Genomic DNA, 17,002 nt, shown 5'->3' with positions numbered 1-17,002 from the left:
TTACAGGTTTTCGCTTTGGGGAGTAGTGTTGATTTTTACAAAAGTGGGATCATTCTGCAGTTTTTTCCCACTTGGTACTTTATAGACATACCTTGGTCACGTGCGCGGCTGTGATGTTTGGTCGCCTGCACGCTGCCTTACCCTTGGCGTGGGTGCGCCCGCTGCTCCCCTGTTGCTGGGCCTGTGTGTGAAAAGCCCTTGAAAGCCTTGCAGTTGTTGCTTCCTCCTTCCTGTTAATATTAACCCTCTGTGAGCATTTGGCGCCAGGTACGAGGGGTCCAAAATCCTATGACTTGGAGGAGCCTGAGAATTTGGCTTGGTCTGCTGGGTCATCTGAAGTGACTGGTGAATGCTGGATTTGAAAATCACTGGTACACTTTTTAATTATTTTTCCACAGTGTTTGGGAGTAATTTATACACCAGCCTGGCCGAAACATCCATTCTTTTCCACTTGAAGCCAGTTTTCCTCCAGTTGGAATGGGCATTGTTTATGAAAGGCTTAGAACCAGAGTGGGAAACGAGCTCCCAGGTAGTTGTAAGCTCAGCTCCCAAAGGTGTGTCAGCCAGGGGAGAGACTGGTTATCAGTAGGAGGTGACCTCTGGTAGAAGATAATTTGTTTTATTCAACCATTTTCTGATTTCAGCCTGTTAAAGATGCAGACCCTCATTTCCATCACTTCCTGCTCAGCCAAACTGAGAAGGTAAGCTTGTTCCTTGAGGTTCCTGATCCTCCCTTAGGAGCTAGCCTGAGGGGAGAGTGCTGCTTCGCTGGAGCCTCACCCTAGTCCGCTGCCTGTACTCTGTCCAGAGCAACTAGTTAAATTTAAATCACGTAGAGGACCACTCATGAATCAGGCATTGTTAAGATTTAAAAGGAACCCAAAGAAGCTTTTAAAACTTCGTGGCTGTGTGCTTGAGACATATGTGGTCGCCCTCAGAGTCTAGGACAGAAAGCCAGCCTCAGGAGCCGGCATCCACCCATGGGTGGCCAGTGCTGCTGGATGAAGGCAGTCTTCCATGAGCCCTGGGGGTCGGGGGCGGTTTCCCCAGGTGTCTCCCCAGGGCTGTCGGTTAGGCTGAGCCCTGATAGGATCTGCTGATGGTGTGTGACCTTGGAGTTGACACATCAGGATTCCAAGGCTGGGTACACTGACCATGCCTATAATTTTGGACATATAAACCTCTGATTTTCAGCGTCATCACCAGCAAAAAGCAGCTTGTAGAGCTGCATGAGAACTGAGTGGAGTAATGCAAGTTAAGTTTTCATGTGTTGGAGTTCAGCAAAGTTGGACACCAAATAAGTTTTGATCTTAACTTTCTGTTTTGGGTCTCACCTCAGTAGGGAAATAGTAACTAAGACCAGTTAAATGTTCAGTTTAATAAGTAATTTTTTTTCACTCCCTCTTTATTAGCCAGCTGTCTGTTACCAGGCAATCACAAAGAAGTTGAAAATATGTGAAGAGGTACGTAAGTTCTACGCCTCCTCACTTGTATTCTCACCAGGGCCTGGCATGGGCAGGCCGGCCTGACGACCTGTGTTTCCTCCCCCAGGAGACGGGGTCCACCTCCATCCAGGCCGCAGACAGCACGGCGGTGAATGGCAGCGTCACACCCACAGACAAAAAGTAGGGCCTTCGGGGGAGGGCTTCCTTGGGCTCTGGTTCTGTGGGTCTGGGGGTGACTTCAAGGCAGCTTCTTAAGGGTTGTGTCCCAGCCGTTGCTGGGACTAAGTGGAAAGAGAAAGGGAAAATTGTAATTCTTAACGATTTGCCTGGGAGTAACTTGACTTGCGGAAGACAGAAATTGCCCTGTACATTCGTACCATGAATTTGCTCACTAGTGAGTCTCCTAAGCAGGGAACACTTGGGTCAGTGGTTCTCAGACCTTCCTGAACCACCTGGAAGACCCTTCGTAAAGCACCAGTTGCTGGGCTGCACCCCTAGAGTTTCTGGATCAGTCAGTCTCAGGTGGACCAGTTCCCAGATAAGTGGCTGCTCATCAGGAGACCACACTTGAAGAACTCCTCACCTTGGCCCTGGTGGAGGCAGATGGGAGCAAAAGATGAAGGCAGCCTGTTGTCCTGCCTTCCCCAGTCCTCCCAATGTACCTGCCGGCTGCCCTCCGCCCCACCCAGACAAGTGGGGAGCCTTGACTGCGATCCCCAGGCCTTAGCTGGCATCCACCCTCGCCTTTGCCTGTATTCTGATGCCCCCTTGTGCTTCTGAGTCGTGATGATGAGGGCTCTTAAGGAAGGAGCATTCTCCTAAAGAACGTCTGAATCTCCCATCTGAGTCTTCTGTGCGGTTCTTTCTCAGACTAAAACACTTTTTTTGTGCTGTTGAAGTCACTTGTTCAACCAGATATATTTGGTGAACTTCCATTGTGGTGTGAAGGAGCTGGAGGCATGTGCTAATTAAAGGAGGAATGGGTGTTGCCCATTAAATCAACGAGGAATGTGTTGGCTTATTTTTTTAAAAAATCCAACTCCAGGCTGAGGACAGAGTCCAGTGTTTTCTGCCATCACTCAAATCCTTTTTTATTACGAGTGTAAAGCCAGCTGCTGAGCAGATTAGCTGCGTTGCACCCAGTGCGCCTGGTCCACATTTTCCTTGCCTCAAGGACACCGCGAGCAACTGTCAGTGTACAAATGCATATCCCCAGGTCTTCCGGGTGTCCTGGAACACTGAACAAAGGAAAGAGAATTAGTCTGTCATGATTTACAATCCTAGAGAAAACTGGTTGCCACCCACCCAGATAGCTGTGAATAACAGATTATACCTTTGGTGAGGAGAGTGGTGGGTTCCATTTTCAGCATTTAATTCAGGTGACTTAGAGCAGGCTAGACAGAGAACACGAGAAACATGAGAGTGTTGTATTCCCACAAGGATTGGGGAACCTTTGAGCCCGTTAGCAGAGGTGGCTGCAGATATGGCTCCCAGGAGACTGAAAATACTGAAGGATAACATCGGTCAGAGTGGAGAAGCTGCAGACAACATTAGAGCTGAGAGACAGACAAGCTGAAAACAAGACCATGAGGTAGTAAATGAAGAAAGAGGCGTTGCTTAACCATGTCTTGTGCAAGGAGAGAGAAAGAATTGTAGGAACCAAGAAGAGACATTTGAGCAAGATAAAATCATCCATTGAACCATGTGGCAGCTATGAGCCCCAAGTTCTGGGGCTGCAGGAAAGAGCAGGCGAGCTGTAGCAAGTGCAGGTAAGCAGCACGTACTGACCACCTGAGTTTTAGTCACAGAAGGAGCATAACGGGCTTGCAGTTAGAAGGTGTGGGGAGAGTAGAGGACGGGCCCAGGTTGAGCAATGGGAAAGAGGTTCAGGAGAAGACTCCACGTACCGGGGAAGACTGACTCCAAAGAGCAGGTGAGGCTTTGAAGAGGCGTGGCGAAGCCCATCCCTGCTGACTGCATGAAGAGAGCAAAGGTGGTGCAGAGCCTGAAGCCAGGAAGGGGAGGTGAGCACCAGGACGTCGGCTTGTGCAGGCAAGGACGGTGGGGGCTCCGCACGTGTGGCGCCTGTTACGTGTCATGGATCCCAGGGTGCTCGAAGTTGGCACCTCAAGGCCTTGCACCTGAGGTGGCTGGCGAGGAACTGTTGCATGCGCTGAAGATAAATGTCTGGCTTCTCACTGCAGTGGAGTTGTAAGCTCAGCCCCTCCATCAAAGCAACAAGGAAATGGTTGGGAAGACTTGCCATAACCTGTATGAGTCATACTTCTTGCAGTGGCAGTTGAGGGTTTAGAAATGCTTGTGTAAACTTCTGAGCACTTCTGAACAGGGCCAGAGTGAGAAAAGGCGCACTCTGCCAGCCCTCCCACTGGCTCTGCGGTCATGGTATCAGCACACTGCAGAGCAGTGTGCGTGGTGGACTGAGGTGAGGTTCCCCAGGTTTAAGAGGAACAGAGCCAGGGTAGTAGTCATAATCCCACCCTGTCCTCCCCTCCACCCTGTTCCCCACTCTGAACTGACCAGTCTGTCTTTCTAGGATAGGATTTTTGGGCCTTGGCCTCATGGGAAGTGGCATTGTCTCCAACTTGCTAAAAATGGGCCACACGGTGACTGTCTGGAACCGGACTGCAGAGAAAGTAAGCATTCATGGTGGCACTTCTTGGGTGTGGTGGGGCCTGGGCCTTGGAGTTGGGGCAACTAAGGATAGGAGTCGCCCTGCTGTCTCTGCTCCACGTTCTGTGTGCATGGAGTAGAAGCCAAGCTCCAAGTCCAGGCAGGGGAGGATGCAGATAAGCCAGCATAGGATGCGATCATAAAAACTAAATATTGAAAATACCCAGGGGTATAACATGAAACAGAAATTTATCCGTCTGTGCCATTACCTGAAATAGGTAACAGGAGGTAAAAGAGAAAAAAACCTGTCAGGTTTTTCCGTGTGTGTGTGTGTGTGTGTGTGTGAGAGTGTGTGTGTGTGTGATGAATTCATTGATATGGAGAGTGCATCAGCAGATCTGCTTCATCTGAGTTAATGGCCATGCTCTGTTGTGTTTGGATTGTGTTAACAACCCTGTGCCACAGAACATTCTGCGGTGAAGGAGCTGTGCTGTATCTGCACTGGCCTCTATGAGAGCCAGTGACCTCATGTGGCTCTGAAATACTTGGATTCGTGGCTCATGGACTGAAGAATCGAATTTTAAGATTATTTCACTTAAAATTAAGCAGTCCTAGTGGCTACCACGTTGGACAGGACAGGTTCAGGAATTCTTCATCTAAGGTGGTCCGTGGCTTCACGGGGCCTGTGCATACCCTGAAATGGAATTCCAAGTCTTGTGTAATGGAGAGAGGTCATGGCTCCCCTCAAGTTCTCATCCAGGAAAAGGTGAAGAACCATAATCTAAGTACCAGAAAAATAATTCACTGTGCTTGCCAGGGACAGAGAGACAAAGAAGGAACCAGCCTCTTGAGGAACAAGGTGTGGCTGAGCGTGTGTTTGTGAAGTGATGGGTGAGCATCCCATGTATGCAGCAAAGGGAGAGCTGGAGTGAAGGGAGATAGTAGAGCTGATGGATTTAGATTAACAAAAATGTTCCAGGCGAGGTAAGCAGTTCACTTGGTTGAAACAGCCCCTTTTCAAGAATAACAAGGAACTGGTTGGAGAGTAGGTGGAGCCTGGGAGAAAGGGCACTGAAGGCTGTTCTAAGAGATGTGGGCTTCAAGTGCTGGGCATGAGGTAGGCGTTGCAGGACCTGGGTCAGGAGTGAAATCCTGGAGACTGTTGGCAGATACTTTGTGATTCAAGGCCAAGGCAACCAGGAAATCTAGACACACACAGTTGAAGGACATTGGGAAACTCCAAGTGTATGTTCCCATTTGATAGAAGTGCCTCTGGTCAGCTTGTTTCCTTGATTGGAAAGCCTGTTAATAAACATGGCTATGCCTTTCAGATTAATTTATGAGAAGGCAGTACAGCAAAGCAGTTACGAATGTGAGTTTGGAATCAGCTGTTACCCTCTTTCTTCAAAAGAAAAAACCAGAAGAAAACAAAATTTAATATTAATATAGATCTTTTTAGAAGTCTAAAAGAGTTACCAAAGGAAAAGATGAATGGGTGTTGATACTACTTCCCACAACAACAAAAAAGAAAACTTGAAAACAAGGTTTTGTATTCTTAAATTTTCCCACTATCCTAACAATTTTTGTGTTTTTCCCTAGTTTTTCTGTGTGTGTGTGTTTTTATTGAAGTACAGTTGATTTACAATAGTACGTTAGTTTCAGGTGTACAGCACAGTGATTCAGTGTTTGTACAAGTTATGCTGCATTGAAAGTTATTATGAAATAATGACTGTTTTTCTGTGCTGCAAAATGTATCTTCGTAGCTTATTTATTTTATACGTAACAGCTTGTACTGTCCCCTACTCCTGTCTTGCCTCTCCCTGATTCCCTTTCCGCACTGGTAGTTTGTTCTAAATCTGTTTCTTTTTTGTTATATTCATTCATTTGTTTTACTTTTTAGGTTCCATATGTAAGTCCTGGAGAAGGAAATGGCAACCCACTCCAGTATTCTTGCCTGGAGAATTCTATGGACTAAGGAGCCTGGTGGGCTACATCCATGGGGTCTCAAAAAGTCAGACACGACTGAGCGACTAACACACACATAAGTGCAGGTGTAGAGTATTTGTCTGTCTCTGTCTGACTTATTTCACTAAGCATAATAGTATTCTCTAGGTCCATCCACGTTGTTGCGCATGGCAGAACTTCTTTTTTTTTATGGCTAATATTCCTATGTGTGTATGTATACCACATACATACACACATAGTATGAATGCATGTTCATCCATTCATCTGTTGATGGGCACTGAGGTTGCTTCCATATTTTGGCTTTTGTAGTGCTGCTTTGAACATGTGGGGTGCATGCAAATTAGTGTTTTTATTTTCTTTAGATATAAAACCAGGAGTGGAATTTCTTATTAAACAAATAGTTTAATAATGATATAAAGATTTTTAAATAGGTCACGAGACAATCAACAAAGGTATTAGATATTTTGTACTTAGAAATAATCAAAATGTATCACACAAAGAAGTTGCTATTTTTGGCTTGTTAAATCACAAGTAGGACAAAACGTTAATATATTTATGGGTACTGTGTTGTTTTTAAATAATGTATTCCATGCTGCTGATCTTATAAAACCATTTTCAGAGCCTGTTTTTTACCCTCAGTTCAGTTCAGTTGCTTGATTGTGTCCAACTCTTTGCAATCCTGTGGACTGCAGCACACCAGGCTTCCCTGTCCATCACCAACTTCCGGAGTTTGCTCAAGCTCATGTCCATTGAGTTGGTGATGCCATCCAACCATCTCATCCTCTGGCATACTCTTCTCCTCCTGCCTTCAATCTTTCCCAGCATCAGGGTCTTTTCCAATGATTCCTTTCTTCACATCAGGTGGTCAGAGTATTGGAGCTTCAGCATCAGTCCTTCCAAAGAATATTCAGGACTGATTTCCTTTAGGATTGACTGGTTTAATCTTACAGTCCAAGGGACTCTCAAGAGTCTTCTCCAACACCACCATTCAAAAGCATCAATTCTTCAGCACTCAGCTTTCTTCACAGTCCAACTCTCACATCCATACATGACCACTGGAAAAACCATAGCCTTGACTAGATGGACCTTGTTGGCAAAGTAATATCTCTGCTTTTCAATATGCTGTCTAGGTTGGTCATAGCTTTTCTTTCAAGGAGCAAGCGTCTTTTAATGTCATGCCTGCAGTCACCATCTGCAGTGATTTTGGAGCCCAAGAAAATAAAGTCTGTCGCTGTTTCCATTGTTTCCCCATCTATTTGCCATGAAGTGATGGGACCAGATGCCATGATCTTAGTTTTTTTAATGTTAACTTTCAAGCCAGCTTTTTCACTCTCCTCTTTCACTTTCATCAAGAGGCTCTTCAGTTCCTCTTTGCTTTCTGCCATAAGGGTGGTGTCATTTGCATATCTGAGGTTATTGATATTTCTCCCAGCAATCTTGATTCCAGATTGTGTTTCATCCTGCCCGGCATTTCTCATGATGTACTCTGCATGGAAGTTAAATAAGCTAGTTGACAATATACAGCCTTGACATACTCCTTTCCCAATTTGGAACCAGTCTGTTGTTCCATATCTGGTTCTAACTGTTGCTTCTTGACCTGCAAGAAGAAGTTTTACCCTTCTTGTTGTTTTAGTCATTAAGTCATGCCCCACTCTTTTGCAAAACTATGAACTAGAGCCCACCAGGCTCCTCCATCCATGGAATTTTCCAGGCAAGAGTTCTGGAGTGGATTGCCACTTCCTTCTTCAGGGGATCTTCCAGACCCAGGGATTGAACCTGCATCTCCTGCATTAGCAGGTGGATTCTTTACCACTGAACCACCTGGGAAGTCCCTTACATGTATTTGTTGGGGTCTTTTATAATTGGGCCAGGAGAGCCATTAGGTAAATTCAGATATGTCTCTCAGTGGGGCAAATAAGATACAAAATCATAGGTCCAAATTATTCTAAATACTTTTTTTAGTGCCCATAGAACAAGGAAATAGACCAAGATGTTAACGATATATTCTGTTATGAGATAGTTCAGGTGATTTTATTTTTTTAAAAAGAAGAGTTAGTGCTTTTTGTGCCGCACCCCGACCCCCACCCCGACCCGAAGCAATTCAATAGGAAGTGGCAGCCTGTTGGCCCTAGCCCTGCTTCCCCGGCTCACACAGCACTGGGCAGATTTCACCACAGCTGAGACAGCCACAGAGAGCTGTGGACAATTACTTTTCACGTCCCATTCTTGGTTCAGGAAGCCTCCAGCAGACACTTGTTTTGTGCTTCCTGTGGAGCAGAATGTGGAACGTGCATCCTCGGCACCAAGTTTGCAGACACACAAGACTGTCCTTAAGGGGCTCCCATCCACTTCCCCTCGAGCAGTCAGACCGCCTGCCTTGGGAGGCCACACAGGAGCACTGGGCACTGTGTCTCTGGCCTGGCTAGTGTGTGTGTTGTGCACTGCCTGCAGCTCACATTACGATCTGTGACTTTTGCAGTGTGATTTGTTCATCCAGGAGGGGGCCCGCCTAGGAAGAACCCCCGCTGAAGTCGTTTCAACTTGTGACATCACCTTTGCCTGCGTGTCGGACCCAAAGGCAGCCAAGGACGTAAGGATCCCTCCCTCCCCTCAGCGTCTCAGGTTGTGGCCAGGAACGCTGGCTGGCCTCCTCCCCTTGTCCCCTGCACACCGAGTGAGTGTCTGCATGTGGGGGGTTGGGTGTCCCATTTGGGGGCCATCTCCCATTGTGAAGGATGTTTGCGTAGACTGAACACAAGACTTCCTTTAATTCAGAACAAAGAACGACACTGACTGGGGTCCCTGAGGTCTGTGCTGAAATGGTTCCTGACAAGCTCACGTGTTCCTGGTGAGCTGGAAGCTTTGAGGCTGAGTGTGCCTTTGGTCCATGTGCCAAGTTCCTATATTTAGCTGTCACTGTATTTGTATGCTTTAAAAGTTCAAGTGCAGTAGTTATCTTGTTGAACTCGTGACTAAACTAATCCAGGTAAATCCAAAGAAGCCAAAAAATAAATACTGACCTTTCATCTTTTCAGTGGGAGGCTTTTATTAAAAAGAAATACACATATATTCTTTTTGAAGGTAAATGGGAACATAACATAAATTCTTCTCTTTCCCTTGCTTATTTACATGCTCTTCTCTTTTGAGCTTTAATAGCTTCTGTTTGAGAAATGAGCCAAAAAAAAATCAGCAGGACATTGACCTTAGATCTGAGGGTCACCTGGGTTCTGGCTGGGAGCCTGGGCTATTGCTTCTCCCTTGTGTCCCCACAGCTGGTGCTGGGCCCCAGTGGCGTGCTTCAGGGGATCCGCCCCGGGAAGTGCTACGTGGACATGTCGACGGTGGACGCTGACACAGTCACCGAGCTGGCCCAGGTAGCAGCCTCGTTCAGGCTGGCCCTCCAGCGTCCTTTCAGTTGGAGCCCAAGGCCCAGGCTCACCGCACCCCAGTGTGGGCCACATAGTTACTCCAGAGCCACAGCAGAGACTATGGGATTCTAGCCTGTTTTCACTCTCTGCCTTCAAGTCTACAGCTAGTCTGCATGGCTGAGACAGGAGAAGTGCTTCTTAGCTGGGAGAGGCGTCAGGTCCCATAGCTGCTAGCCTCTCAGTTGGAAGCAGTCCAATCTGCCAGCAGGGTCTTTGTGGTTTAAATAGCTTTCTGCAGTTGATACTAGCAGGATATTCCCCCACCCTGAGCCTCTGGGCCAAGGTGAGGAGGTGGTGGTGACTTGTGGCCCATGTGTGTTCAAAGAGTGGCTGAAATCAAAGAAGGGCAGTGTCTGTCCTAGAAAGTGTGGTCGGCCAAACCATAGTGTGGTCGTGTTGCTGATATCTTTGTAATGGGAGCCTCTGAGGACCCCCAGCTCCTCGCTGTCTCCTGCATGGGATTCGGGCATCTGGTGGAGGACAGTCTGCTGGTCCTCCCCCAGCATCAGCCCAGCACCTTGGTACACATGTCCGCTATGGGGCTCAGCGTGGAGGGCCTGATGCTCCAGCCCCTGTGTGCTCCTTGCTTCCTGCCCAAGACCTTCGTGAGAGGCACAGCCTCCAGAAGCTGTGACTTTTCTTTCCAGGTGATTGTGTCCAGGGGGGGCCGCTTTCTGGAAGCCCCGGTCTCAGGGAATCAGCAGCTGTCTAATGATGGGATGTTGGTGATCTTAGCGGCCGGAGACAGGGGCTTGTATGAGGACTGCAGCAGCTGCTTCCAGGCAATGGGGAAGACCTCCTTCTTTCTAGGTAACACGCCTGCCCACCCGTCAGGCCACTGCAGGCCTGGAGGCTGGGTGGGCCACATCCCCTCTAGACCACCCTGAGGACAGCGTCAGTCCCGCACGGCCTCTCTGCCTGGGGCCCCCGTGGGAAGGTTTCTTTGACTTGCACAGTCAGTGCCTGCAAGGAGGAAGAGCCAGAAGGGTCAGAGCCAGTTCTGTCAGGGGCAGGTGAATGGGGCCTCCCCTGGGTGTAGAGGTGGGTCCGAGCAGGGGTGAGGGTGGGCAGAAAGTCCCTCCCCGTGGGATTCCTGGGTGTGACCGCAGTTCTTTGCCCTGGGCAGGTGAGGTTGGCAACGCAGCTAAGATGATGCTGATTGTGAACATGGTCCAGGGGAGCTTCATGGCCACCATTGCAGAGGGGCTCACCCTGGCCCAAGTGACAGGCCAGTCCCAGCAGACACTCTTGGACATCCTCAATCAGGGACAGTTGGCCAGCATCTTCCTGGACCAGAAGTGCCAAAGTAAGTTGCCTTTGACCGCTCTTGCTGCGTTTTAGTTTTGGTTCTAGCTGGGGAGCTGGGTCAAGCAGCCATCACAGAGCAGTGTCTTCTTGGGGAGCTCCTTCTGTGTGAATGACACATCCTCTCCAGTCAGTCTGGCCCCCAGTCAAAGTGAAGTGAAAGTCGCTCAGTCGCGTCTGACTCTTTGCGACCTCATGGACTATACAGTCCATGGAATTCTCCAGGCCAGAATACTGGGGTGGGTTGCCTTTCCTTTCTCCAGGGGATCTTCCCAACCCAGGGATCAAACCCAGGTCTCCCTCACCGCAGGCGAATTCTTTACCAGTTGAGCCACAAGGGAAGCCCAAGAATACTGGAGTGGGTAGCCTATCCTTTCTCCAGCGGATCTTCCTGACCCCAAAAATGAACTGGGGTCTCCTGCATTGCAGGCAGATTCTTTACCAGCTGAGCTCTAAGGGAAGCCCCGTAGGATTTGGGGGTGCAGGCTGGGAACTTGTCTCTTGGGTGTCTGAGGAGGAGGAAATGCTAGGTGTTGAGCCCTGACAGTGCTCCAGATGTTTTCTTATTTAGGATCCTTTTAATTCTTCTGGTGGATGCCTTTCCCTCCTCAGATATCCTGCAAGGAAACTTTAAGCCCGATTTCTACCTGAAATACATTCAGAAGGATCTCCGTTTAGCCATTGCGCTAGGTGATGCCGTCAACCATCCGACCCCCATGGCTGCTGCAGCCAATGAGGTAACTGCAGGAGGCTGTGGGTGGGGCCTGCAGAATTCCCTTGTCTCCCTTGCACTGCCCCTCTGCGACTTTGCCTTGGCTTGGCTGTGTCTGACCTCTCCAAGGGGGAGTCTTAGGTTGTTGGTTTTAGGCTTGTGTGTCTCCTCCAGTCCATGCTGACTTCTCTGGGAATTCTTTGACCTGTGGGTTACTTAAAAGTGTGTCAAATATGAGTAAAAATCCTAAAGGATTTCCTAGATATCGAGTGGTTATTTATTTCTAATGTATCTTTGTGGTCAAAAAATACACTCCATATGGCTTTTAACTCTGCATCGATTCAGACTTGTTTTGTGGCCTAGCAGATGGTCTGTCTTGGTGAGTGTGCCATATTCACTTAAGAAGACTGTTTTGCATATATCAGTTAGGTCGAGATAGCTGGTAGTATTTTTTCGGATCATCATTACTGACCTTTTTCTCCAGTTCTTTTAATTGCCAAGAAAGGGATGTTAAAATCTCCAACTATCATTGTGGGATTATTTGTTTCCCCTTTAATTTTGTCCATTTCACTTAGTATCTTTGGAAGTTTTTGTTATTGGGCTCTTAGCCGTTTATGATTGTACTGCCTTCCTGATGAATTTGCCCTTTTGTTATTAAAAAGTGTCCATCTTGATCTTTGTCTTGAAGTCTGTTGTCAGACTTTCATATGGCCACTATAGCCTTCTCAGGTTTACAGTTTCCGTGTGTTATATCTTTTATTTCAATCTGATAGAAGTATAACCTTTCAGAACAACAGCTGAGCAATATTTATTTTTGAATTGCAGTAAGAACCACATTTTGTGAGACACATACATATATAAATCATGTGGATTCATTTTAGAAGTTCTCTCTTCCAAGTGCTATAAGCTGTATACATTTTTATCCAAGTTAAATAGAGGTCTCTAGTGGCTTTTCATGTAGAGGCAAAGAAATACAGATACACAGTACTGGGGAGCTCCCTGAGGGTCCAGTGGTCAGGACTCTGTGCTCCCACTGGTAGGGGCCTCGGTTTGATCCCTGGTTGGGGGACTAAGGTCCCACAAGCAAGCTGAGCAGTGCAACCAAAAATCAGTAAAAAATACACAGCACCATTCTTCAAACCTGCCTTTTCATAGTTGACTAATCTTCAGTCCTTGAATTCTGTGTCTCTCTCTTCCTTGTCTGTCTGAACATCTGAGTACTTACTTCACTCTTCCAGGCTGCAGTACAATTTCTGGTTCCTCTTGTCTTACCTTCAGGTTCTCTCTTGGCAGTGAAGTTCCTGGCTATTGTATAGTTTTTCGTTGATGAGTTTGTCTGTAACTGGTTACTTCTGAAGGGTTCTGTGGTATCTTGTGTTGGGAGCACTTCTCTGCCAGGTGGTCTCCACTTGCCCCTCCCTGACTCTACAGGATTCATGGACTTGGAGCATGGTGGTTTCTGGCCATTTAGATGTTGTGAGTTTAGGTTTTCCACTGTTTTGGAGTTCAGGATCTTAAGGCTAAGTAGTCCACTACCATATAGACTTTGTCTTGAAGTCTGTTGGTGTGTGGTCGAATTTGGAGCTAGTGTTTTATCATTTGATTGCCATTTGTCCCCCTGGCTTTTGTCTGTCTCTTTCTCCTTTCTTTTGGAACATTTGAATGTTTTTTAGGATCCCATTTTTTATCTATTGGCTTTTTTTATGGCTTTTTTTTTTAACAAGTGCATCATCTTTATTTTGTCTTTCCTCTCGGGATTACTGTATGCATCTTAACTTCACATCCTAGATTGGCCCTCTACAGAAAATGTGTATCCATTTACCACTTCCTCCCTCTCATCCTTGGAAGTGGCTCCTCAGCCTGGACACTGCTGACACTTGCTGTGGGAGCTGTCCAGTGCATTGTAGCATCCCTGTCCTCTACCCGCTGGATGTGACTGCACCCCCTTGGCTGATAGGAGATGTCTCCAGACATCAGCAGATGTCGCTCCAGGTGGGGAGCAAAAGGACCCCAGGTTGAGAACCCTTGCTTTAGTGTACAAGTGTCCTATATTTTATGTTTGCTTTTATTTTAAGCCCACCATTGTTGGAGTGTCTCGCTTTAGTAACCATATGAATTCTAAAGATATTCAGAGAAAAGATGTTTCTGTTTCTCTACCATTTCCAGTTCTTTCCTTTCCTTTCTGAAGAATTGAATTTCTCTCGGTATTGTTTTTCGTTCAGCTGGAAGAACTTGCTTTAGCATTTCCTGAACACAGGTCTGCTGGCAACAATTAGTTCTCTTTTATCTGAAAAAGATCTTTATTTAGCCTTTGTTCTGAGTTCACAGCTATACCTGAGCTGTAATGGACATCAATCATGATGGCTCCAACTGAACTATGTTTAAAAATAGAAAAAAAATACACTTGTGTCCAGCTGCATTTTTTCAACATGACTGGACATGGGCCTGCCCTGATTGAACGATGGCTTTTTTAAGTTTTCTCACACTGTTTCATATTCACCTGGTACCTTTGGAGTGGCTGTTTGTTAATTGCCAAGGACCATTCTAGGCTCTGGGGACATAGTACAGCCCCTTCTCTTCCTTGTAGAGGTTACATTCTAATGGAAGGAGGCACAAGGTAAGCACATAAATGTTTCAACAAGGAAGAATTCCAGAAGGTTAGAATTGTGAATAAAATGGAACAGAGTAAAGGGATGGAGGTGGTCGAGTAAAGTGGCGCAGCTGGTACTTCAGATAGATGACGGGGAAGGCCCTGGAGCTGACGGGGCAGGACAGGGGCAGCAGCCCAGAGAGAATGGGGAAGGCCTCGGAGCGTCTTCAGATGAAGGGATGTGATTGTAACTACTAACCAGTGTTGAGCCCTGAGCACTTTACATCCCTCAGTCCATTTAACCTTCACTGTAACCCTGTTAGCCTCCCCATGAAATCAAGAAGCAGTGCTGGAGGCACAGAGAAACTGAGGTACTTAGTCCAAGGTCAGGCCAGATCTGGGAGATCCAGGAGTCACACCCAGACAGCCTGGGGTCCAGAACCTACCCACCTAACCACACCTAGAACCCCTCTAGGAAGCAGGTCTTCTGTAAGTCAGCTCTGTGGCCAGACTAAACCTGTGTTGTTTTTTTCCAGGTGTACAAAAGAGCCAAGGCACTGGACCAGTCTGACAATGACATGTCTGCCGTGTACCGAGCCTATATACACTAAGTCCTTGACCCCAACCCACCCCTGTCTTCCCTATGACCCCCTCTTCCTCACATGGAGTTGGGGTCCTGGGACTTAACTCTGGACCAGTCCACCTGTCTCCATCTCCTTTTATACAGACTTTGAGACTTGCCATGAGCACAGCACACAGCATCGCTCCTCCCCTGGAGGTCCTGGAGAGAGGAGGGGTGTCAGCAGGAGTGGCCTGTGGGGAGGCTCTTGAGCTGGGCACTGGCCATGGACTAGGTGGCTGTGTGTTCTCACACACACACACCCCACACACAAACACACACACACCACACTGGCTCTTGCCCCAGGATAGAAGCTGCCCAGAAACTGCTGCCTGGCTTTTTTGTTTTCCCTTCTTCCGAGCTGTCTTATCTCCGACCCTTCCAGTTGAGGAACTCAAGTCAGCAGTGAGAACTGGAAGCTTTCCCACTGCTTCCCTCAGAGTGAAGAGGCTGTGGTTCTGTCCACTGTCCCCCACTGGATTCCACGCGGAGAGGAGCTCTAGGCTACGATGAGCCAGCAAGACTCTTAAGCAGAGGGTCGCATGGCCCCTCCAACCTCAGGTGACCCGCTGATGAGGATTGTCACGTTTAAGCTACCAGTGTGCAACCAACTCTCCATAAATGCCTTTGTGAGCTGAAAAGAGATGGACACAGTCAAGCAAAGACAGGCCTCTGGCTTTCCAGGGAAAGCGACAAACAGCCCACCCTAGGCAAACCTCCTGGAAGCCTGCTCTCCTCACTGCTTTTGCGCACCTGTCCCAGATGTCACTGTCACTGTGGAGCCTGGGCTGGGATCCGACTTCCTCACCAGGCTGTTGTAGTATTTGGATTTGCATTCCAGCCCTTGGGAAGGGGTCCTGAGGGCAACCACTGAGGAGTGAATGGGGGAAGGGGCTTCCTTCCTGTTTCCATTATGCCACAGACCCTCCACCTGGTTCTGAAGAGCCACTCTGACCCAGGTCCCCTCACAGCAGTCCCCCCTCTTCCAGCCTGTCCCTGCACAAGTCCTCTGTGTGCCCACCTCTCTCCATTTGCCTCCCTTCCCCCTTTCCTCCCATGGAGACAGTATTTCATTCTGTCTGTTCCTCCGTTGGTCCATACCCAGCCTGACCAATGACGACCATTTCTTAGGCTCTGCTCTTGAAACAGAAATGAGTGTCTTCACTTAAGCCAGCAGCTTGGTCTTCGGTGCTTTCAGGGCCCTGGGGTCTGTCAGGAGAGAAGAGGAGGTCTAGGCTTGACATTACCAGAGCTCACTGACCCTCAGAAGTGAATCTGAGCATTTCTCCTTGGATAGGGGACCAGAGGGGCTTGGAACGTGGCATGAGAACAAGGAGAAGTCACCCAAAGGATGTCAGTGTTCTCTCCCCCTGCATGGGTTGGATTCTCCAAAGTCAGGCTGTGCAGAAGTTCAGCATTTGTAGTGAATATATAGTGATAAACAATTTGAGGTGGCCACGCTGGTGTGTGCCCCTCCCCCTCGCAGCTTTGGCCCTTTTCCACTGATCAGAACCCAGGATAGGGGATCTCAGAAAACATGGGGGTGGGGAGGGCAGGGGAGATGCCTGTGGTTTTTGACACAGTTAATTTCACTGGGATTTTGAATTCTGTATGAACACAAAGCCTGTTCTAATCCTAGTGGGACACGGGGGTGGGGGTGGGGGAAGATGCTGTAATGAAACTGGTTAGTCAATGTTGTCTTAATATTGTTGACAATTCTGTAAAGTTCCTTTTTATGAATATTTCTGTTTAAGCTATTTCACCTTTGTTTTGAGATCCTTCTCTCTTAAAAGGAGAAAATGTGACACTTGTGAAAAGCTTGTAAGAAAGCCCCTCCTCCACCACTCCCTTTTTTTTTTTCGTTTAAACCTTTAAATGACAAATCTAGGTAATTAAGGTTGTGAATTTTTATTTTTGCTTTGTTTTTAATGAACATTTGTCTTTCAGAATAGGATTGTGTGATAATGTTTAAATGGCAAAAACATGATTTTGTGCAATTAACAAAAAGCTACTGCAAGCAAAATAAAAACGTTTCTTGGTAACACAACTGTGACCTTGGTGGGGTGGTCTGCGCCCTGACACCGAGCACCACGCGGGAGAGGAGGGGGTTGTTCCTCCGGGACCAACGGAGCTAGGAGACAAGACCGGGGTAGAACAGGCTACCCAGGCGGCCAGTCGCCGGGTGCGGCGAGAGCTAGCCATACCGTCGGCCAATCGCCGAGCGTGCCCAGTACAGGGCGTCCTATCAGAGCCGAGGAGGGGCGGGACGAGCGAGCGCCGCGCCCAGGCGGGTGAACGGCTGCGGAT

At 47.8% G+C, this 17,002-nt stretch overlaps 1 protein-coding gene across 5 annotated transcripts in view; it reads left to right on the top strand.

The window, feature by feature from the left end:
- Nucleotides 1-16,742, top strand: part of GLYR1 (glyoxylate reductase 1 homolog) — a 31,781-nt gene extending 15,039 nt beyond the window's left edge. For 3 of the 5 annotated variants that reach the window (XM_061402513.1, XM_061402510.1, XM_061402512.1), the window contains 10 exons: nt 645-701; nt 1,413-1,463; nt 1,552-1,625; nt 4,000-4,099; nt 8,521-8,631; nt 9,314-9,415; nt 10,117-10,279; nt 10,596-10,775; nt 11,387-11,511; nt 14,613-16,742. In XM_061402513.1, coding sequence (XP_061258497.1) covers nt 645-701; nt 1,413-1,463; nt 1,552-1,625; nt 4,000-4,099; nt 8,521-8,631; nt 9,314-9,415; nt 10,117-10,279; nt 10,596-10,775; nt 11,387-11,511; nt 14,613-14,687 — 1,038 coding nt within the window. In that variant the 3' untranslated portion in view covers nt 14,688-16,742. The remainder of the gene's footprint in view (nt 1-644; nt 702-1,412; nt 1,464-1,551; nt 1,626-3,999; nt 4,100-8,520; nt 8,632-9,313; nt 9,416-10,116; nt 10,280-10,595; nt 10,776-11,386; nt 11,512-14,612) is intronic. The other 2 variants (XM_061402514.1, XM_061402511.1) reach the window with 1 other exon arrangement.
- Nucleotides 16,743-17,002: the final 260 nt, after the last annotated feature.

This window comes from Bos javanicus, chromosome 25 (assembly GCF_032452875.1).
Source record: "Bos javanicus breed banteng chromosome 25, ARS-OSU_banteng_1.0, whole genome shotgun sequence".
NCBI lineage: Eukaryota > Metazoa > Chordata > Mammalia > Artiodactyla > Bovidae > Bos > Bos javanicus.
Note: the sequence above shows the minus strand (reverse complement) of the source record. Positions and strands in the feature narration are given on the sequence as shown.